General features: G+C 41.2%; 1 protein-coding gene across 1 annotated transcript in view; it reads left to right on the forward strand.

Annotated features, from left to right (window-relative positions):
- Nucleotides 1-5,291, forward strand: part of MBD3 (methyl-CpG binding domain protein 3) — a 15,324-nt gene extending 10,033 nt beyond the window's left edge. The window contains exons 5-7 of the mRNA XM_009329073.1: nucleotides 362-539; nucleotides 1,804-2,001; nucleotides 4,233-5,291. Of these exons, the coding sequence (XP_009327348.1) occupies nucleotides 362-539; nucleotides 1,804-1,996 (371 nt within the window). The 3' untranslated portion in view covers nucleotides 1,997-2,001; nucleotides 4,233-5,291. The remainder of the gene's footprint in view (nucleotides 1-361; nucleotides 540-1,803; nucleotides 2,002-4,232) is intronic.
- The last annotated feature ends 1,007 nt before the right edge of the window (nucleotides 5,292-6,298 follow it).

Below are 6,298 nucleotides of genomic sequence, written 5' to 3' on the forward strand. Positions count from 1 at the left end.
GCAGGAACTGTTAGTACTCTGGCTGGGAGGCTCGGTGCCCTTCGTCCTGAGGGGATACTGAGGCAAAGCTTCTTGACTTTTTTTTTTTTGGTTCATTTTCCAGAAGCAGAATGGAAACGGTTTCCATTCCCAATTTGGGGTTTTTTTGTGTAACAGAATGAGGAATTGATTGAGGTTTAAGTAACCTTGGAGAGAGTTGTACAGGTGCTGTTAGAAGTGTTTAGGAGCGCGATTTATGTCGTGTTAGCTTTCTAAATGACAGTACGTGCTTTGCCATTAAAATTTAAATAATGCCTGTTGTCCTGATTTGCTGTTCTTTGTCTTGTGCAATGTTGATTATCGCTTTTCCTCCCACTTGCAGGGGTTGGACCTGGTTGCACTGATGAAACCCTTCTCTCTGCTATAGCTAGTGCTCTGCACACTAGCACCATGCCTATCACTGGACAGCTGTCTGCGGCCGTAGAGAAGAATCCTGGAGTTTGGCTAAACACCTCACAGCCACTTTGCAAAGCATTTATGGTGACAGATGAAGATATTAGGTATTAGCTAGAAATATCACTTACTGTCTTGGAACAAGGTTTCTTGTGGCAAAACAGTACCTCCCCCCCCCCCCCCTTTTTTTTTTTTTCCAATGGCAAGTTTAAATGTCTGATGGAGCACTATGGCTTGCTGAATTAATTTGAATGCTTCTGTATCAGTAGGAAAAAACTGTTAGACGATATGTACGTGCTCTCATACAGGCACGTACTTAAAACCCATTATTTTTTACTTTGACCATGCTCAGTTACTCTGAGGTTTCAAGTTCATATTTGTTTTTCATGTCAGAGTATGTCTTCTTTTATTGAAAAAGGTGTCTGAATTTGAGTAACCTTGATTAAGGCACCTCTAAGCCAAGAAGCCATTGGAGAAATCCTGAACAGTGTGATTTGATTCTCTTCACCTTACTCTGTGTCAGCACAGGACCAAATAAAAGCACTAACTGCTGCGGTGGCAGCAAACAAGGATGCAATTTATTTAGGTATAGCTTGCTTTCAGTGATGAATTATATTGCTAAATCAAGACTGGTCAAATTCAGCTTTAAGCACTTGATAGAGAACTGAATGTAGCAAAGACACTAACCTGAAAGCCCGCTACTTTGCATTAATTAACAGTGTTTAAAGGTAGTAGTTGTTTTGACTGTTTGACTGATAAATCTTTTTGAATTACAGGATGACTTTTTTTCTTGTGCTTGATTTACACATGAATGACCAGGGAAAATGGTCTGTTTATAACTTTATGATTTCCTGTGGCTGAGATGAAATAGGAGTCCCATGAGCCACAGATTGTTGATCACTTCTTTACTATGACATTGACAGAAAAGGAGCTGTAAAATTTAAGGTTGTGACTCAAAAGGAGAATGAGCAAGAAGATTGAAATGGTTAGAAACTTAATTTTCTCCCGTCTCATTTTTGGAAATATGAGTGGGGTAGGCTGACTTTTTTTTGTTTAAATTAATATTAGTACTAGGAATTAAAAAAAAAAGTCTTGAGTCAGCTGCTAGATTAGGAAAATTTCAGCCAGAATTAAAAATGGTACAATCAATGCTAAGGACTTGTAATGGAAAAATATTGGACAACTTTTTAAAGTGTGTTTGAGCTTCACTTGTAGTATAATGCCAGGCAATTTTTTTACAGTGTCATTCTTAGAGGGCTCTTTCAAAGCCATGCTTGTCTGCCCAGCCTCGTGTATGAGGGATTTAAGATCCCTTTTCCTTGAAAGAGGCAGCTTTGAGGATTGATGCCAGTGTTCATTGATTTGGGGCAGGAAGCAAGAGGAACTGGTGCAGCAGGTGCGAAAGAGGCTGGAGGAAGCCCTGATGGCTGACATGCTTGCCCACGTAGAGGAAATAGCAAGAGATGGGGAAGCTCCTTCAGAGAAAGAAGGAGGCGAGGAAGAAGGAGAAGAGGAAGAAGAGGAGGAAGAGCAGGACCATGACCAGGAGATGGAGGCTGTATAGTCCAGGTAATGTGACAGCATCCTTTCTCACCTTAAACTGTACTTCACTGAAGGCAGAAATGTTTTCAGAAGGAATCTTAGTGTATATTGACCAATCTTTGCTTTTTAGCATGCACTTTTAAAGGTGTAGTAGCCATGCTTTCAGGAAAAAATCAAATATTTTCATGTGTGTGATGTCTGGTGAGTGCTTGCATTGTGTTGGAAAAGACTGGGTCTTATGTCTCTGTCAGATGGGCTAAATGTGTAACCAGAACGTGTATGTAAGCACTGGAAGGATTCTGTCTTGAAAGTGGATCAGTTCTTAAAAATGTGTCTTGTGATGTCAATTCCCCCCCCCCGTTTATTTATTTATTACTTCCTGTGATAGGCAAGAGGACACTGTGGACAGAAAGGACAGCTGCCATCTTATGGACTCGGTTTCTCCCCCTGCGAGCCTCTTTCTCTCTCTTTTGCATTTTTAGTATGCATTTTCTTGCAGGGTATATTAAAGGACACATCTGTGGAATTTTTTAGATAATAATTGTAGAAAATTAGAAAAAGGCAACCTGACCATCGAAAGAGGGAAGTTGCTAAAAAACTTTCTATGTGGTGGGAATTTATAAACTGAAAGTAACAGAAGAAGGTATATATTCAAAATCTGGAAACATCTGAAGAGTTCAAGATAGTGTAACAGTAGTAACTAAAGGATTCACAGAAATGTGCCTTTACATTGTGCATCCCTTAGAAGTATCACAAAGGGCTTGCTTCTTGTTCTCAAGTATGTCCGACTTTCACTTGTGCAGTGGAACTTTTTAAAGGTGCAACTAGAATTTTTTTTATTGTCTTGTAAACCAAAATAGCTGTGAATAATCATAGAATCATTAAGGTTGGAAAAGACCTCTAAGATCATCGAGTCCAACTGTCAACCCAACACCACCATGCCCACTAAACCATGACCCTAAACGCCTCATCTACCCGTCTTTTAAATACCTCCAGGGATGGTGACTCAACCCCTTCCCTGGGCAGCCTCTTCCAATGTTTAACCACTCTTCCAGTAAAGACATTTTTCCTCACGTCCAATCTAAACCTCCCCTGGCACAACTTGAGGCTGTTTCTTCTTGTCCTGTCGCTTGTTACTCAGGAGAAGAGACCGACATCCACCTCGCTACAACCTCCTTTCAGGTAGTTGTAGAGAGCAATGAGGTCTCCCCTGAGCCTCCTTTTCTCCAGGCTAAACAACCCCAGCTCCCTCAGCTGCTCCTCATCAGACTTGTTCTCCAGACCCCTCACCAGCCTCGTTGCCCTTCTCTGGACACGCTCCAGCACCTCAATGTCCTTCTTGTAGTGAGGGGCCCAAAACTGAACACAGTATTTGAGGTGCGGCCTCACCAGTGCCGAGTAGAGGGGCACGACCACTTCCCTACTCCTGCTGGCCACGCTAGTTCTGATAATAATGAATCATTACTGTGTAGCAATGCAGAAAAAAGCAGATGTATAAAGCCAAGTCAAGATACGCCAACAGGAGTTCCCTTAAATGTTCTGTGTTGCACTAGATAGGGACAGTGCACCATGCGATGAAGCAGAGTTTTTCCTTGCTGTGTTCCTTTGATGTAACCCTAGCCAGGAGCACTGTATGTATTGTCAGCGGAGCTCGTGCAGTGAGATGAAAACAGAACTCGCTGATTTTAATTTTTGATCGTTTTAAGTTTTAGCCTAAGAAAAGCAATTAGTGTTCTGTCGCTGAAATAGGATAGCCAATACCCTGGGTGCTTCATTATGTAGACTCCAGAGCCTGTGAGGCAAGAATCAAGAATGTGGAGGGGGAAAAAAAATTAATTTTTAGGATGAATAGCAGAAGAAAAGAAAAGCCCCTTTGGAGGGAGTGGCAGCTGTATTCCAGGTAGAAGGAAGCGTGATTTGTGTTAAGCAGTCCTTCAAGCTGGAAGGTTGATTGTAACATGAAATCTGTTTGGCCTTTGGGAGATGGCATCTTATATCTGGGCTGCCTATATTTTCCTGTTTTACGACATCACGAACAGTAGCCTTATTTGGACAGTGAATATCTTGCATGCCTTTCTACTACAAAGGTCTGGCAACAGCAAAGAACCAGAACAAACTGTCTGCTGAAGTTGAAAAACAGGAGATAAAGAAATGGATATGTTATGGCTATGGTGCTTTATTCTTTTAAGGGCTCACTTGCTATAAAGATATAAAAAGTTCTTATTGGCTTACAAGGTCTTTTTTTCTCTTTCTTCTAGGGAGTTCCATCTAAGAATTCCCAGTATAAACCCTATCAGCAGGGTCAGCACAACAAAGCCAAGAGTGTCTGCCGAGTAAATTGCACCAACAATCCAACTGTACCTATGAGCATTTTGATGTACACTTCAGGAAACGTTGAGAAGCTGATGGTTCATTAATTGCTGGGTAGTTTTGAAGATGGAACTTGACTAAACTCTACTCCCCCTCCTTTTTCTAAAGGGGTAGGGTAATTGGGAATACAAAAGTGGGAGGGAATAAAGGAATATAAAATGGTGGGAGGGAAAATACTAGGAACCAAATTTCCTGTCCTTTTTTTTTTGTTGTTGTGGGTCAGTGATAGGTGATACATTTTTAAGCTTTTCTATCAAAGTACCTTTAACAATGACCCATAGAAACAATTTTCTCTCTAACACAAGTGAGAGAGATGCTGTTTCACTCCTTGGCTACTCTGCTGTAGGCTACCTGTTTGTACCAGACTGTAGGGAGGTCATTTTATGTTGTGGATTGTCATTCCATGTGTCAGTTCGGGTCACTGAATTTCCTTTTCCTCGCAAGACCACATTGGTCTTGGAACTGTAGTCTCAGAGATGAACTGCCAGTGCCTCTTCCACCTGACGTTTTGATTAGTAGGGGAAGTTACACTTGAGGAATTGGTCGTACATCAATGGCAATCGGGTTTTTAGTTAGTTCCAGCACCACACTGAATGCACTACCGTGCACATTTTTGATACGGAGTGTATGTGCAAGCATAGCCGAATAGAGTTTTGGAGATAAATATACCCGCTCTGTGGTATATTTTGCTTTGGTTTAAGTCTGGTCGGAAGGACCTTCTCAACTTGGAATGGAAGAATGACTCCTTTCTGACTGACAATGAGGAAAACTTCCTCCTTTCTCTTCTGGTGCCAAGAACCCTGACCTCTGTTTCTGTGTGTGTGGAGGGAAGGGGATCCATTCCGACGGGTGTGTCTACACATCTGCTTTCGTGTGCAGTAATGTTCTGACCTCTTTTAAAACAAGAAAGGAAAAAGGTTGATTTTTCTATAACTGATATCTAAAAACGAATTTAAAGCTTTTTATTAAGTATTAAATCTTTCTTATTTGCATGTGCAGTGAAGTGACCAGCATTTTGTGTCCAAAAATGAAATGATGTGAAACCTGCCTTAATGTGTTTATAAGTATTTGGCTTCACCATGGGTACCTTGATTGATTCCTCAGTCTCTTCTAGTACATCTGTGAGCATATTGGGGTAACTTGTGGCTAAAAATGGATTTATCTGGGGAGGGAGGATAGGGAGAGGGGAGGAAGATGAGAGTTTATAGCTTGGAGAATGTGTTGACTAGGTTGCAAAAGTTATTTAGTCTTAGGGTATCCACTGCGTAATTCATGCGTGGACGTCTCAGCTGAGAGTACAGTATAAAGTGGTGGATTAAATATTGTGCCACTAACCAATTGTACAAGTTGTTGGTATCCCAAAACTTGGGGAAGAAAGTAGCTCCCAGAGCCTTTATCATGTAAGAATGATTAGCAGTTGCAGCAAGGGATCAGGGGAATTGCCTGGAAAGTAATAGCCTTTGGGAGTAGTTCAGCTTAGTGATCTGAGTAGGTTTAAGCTCCTTGAAAAGTATCCCGTGCCAAAGTGATTGATACTATATTAACTCTTTTCTTAAAGATTTGAAAATACAAAAATCTTTGATACTGCTCATTTGGAGTACTTGCAAGAAGACTGAATTGTACTTTGCAGCTGCTCTACCAGGTATTGCTTTGGGGAACCTTAGCTGGTACTGCAGCCAGTGAAAATTATTTTCCTTTTTGAACAGTCTGTTACGGTTATTATTCTGTAAATCTGTCCTCTTGTAATTCATTGTGTTGAATTAAATGTTTCTCAGAAAGTAGAGATTCTTCTAGTCTGCGTCAAGCCCCTACCTGGAGTTTTTGTGCTACGCCCCTTCCAGTTATTTCAGTGAAGACGCTCTTGCATTTTTGTTGTGGGTTTCATTCTGAGATTTGGATCTTGGTATTTGGGACCCGGCAGAGGGGAATAGAGAGTGAAACTTGTGGAAAGCCA

The sequence above is a fragment of the Pygoscelis adeliae genome, unplaced genomic scaffold, assembly GCF_000699105.1.
Source record: "Pygoscelis adeliae isolate BGI_AS28 unplaced genomic scaffold, ASM69910v1 Scaffold537, whole genome shotgun sequence".
NCBI lineage: Eukaryota > Metazoa > Chordata > Aves > Sphenisciformes > Spheniscidae > Pygoscelis > Pygoscelis adeliae.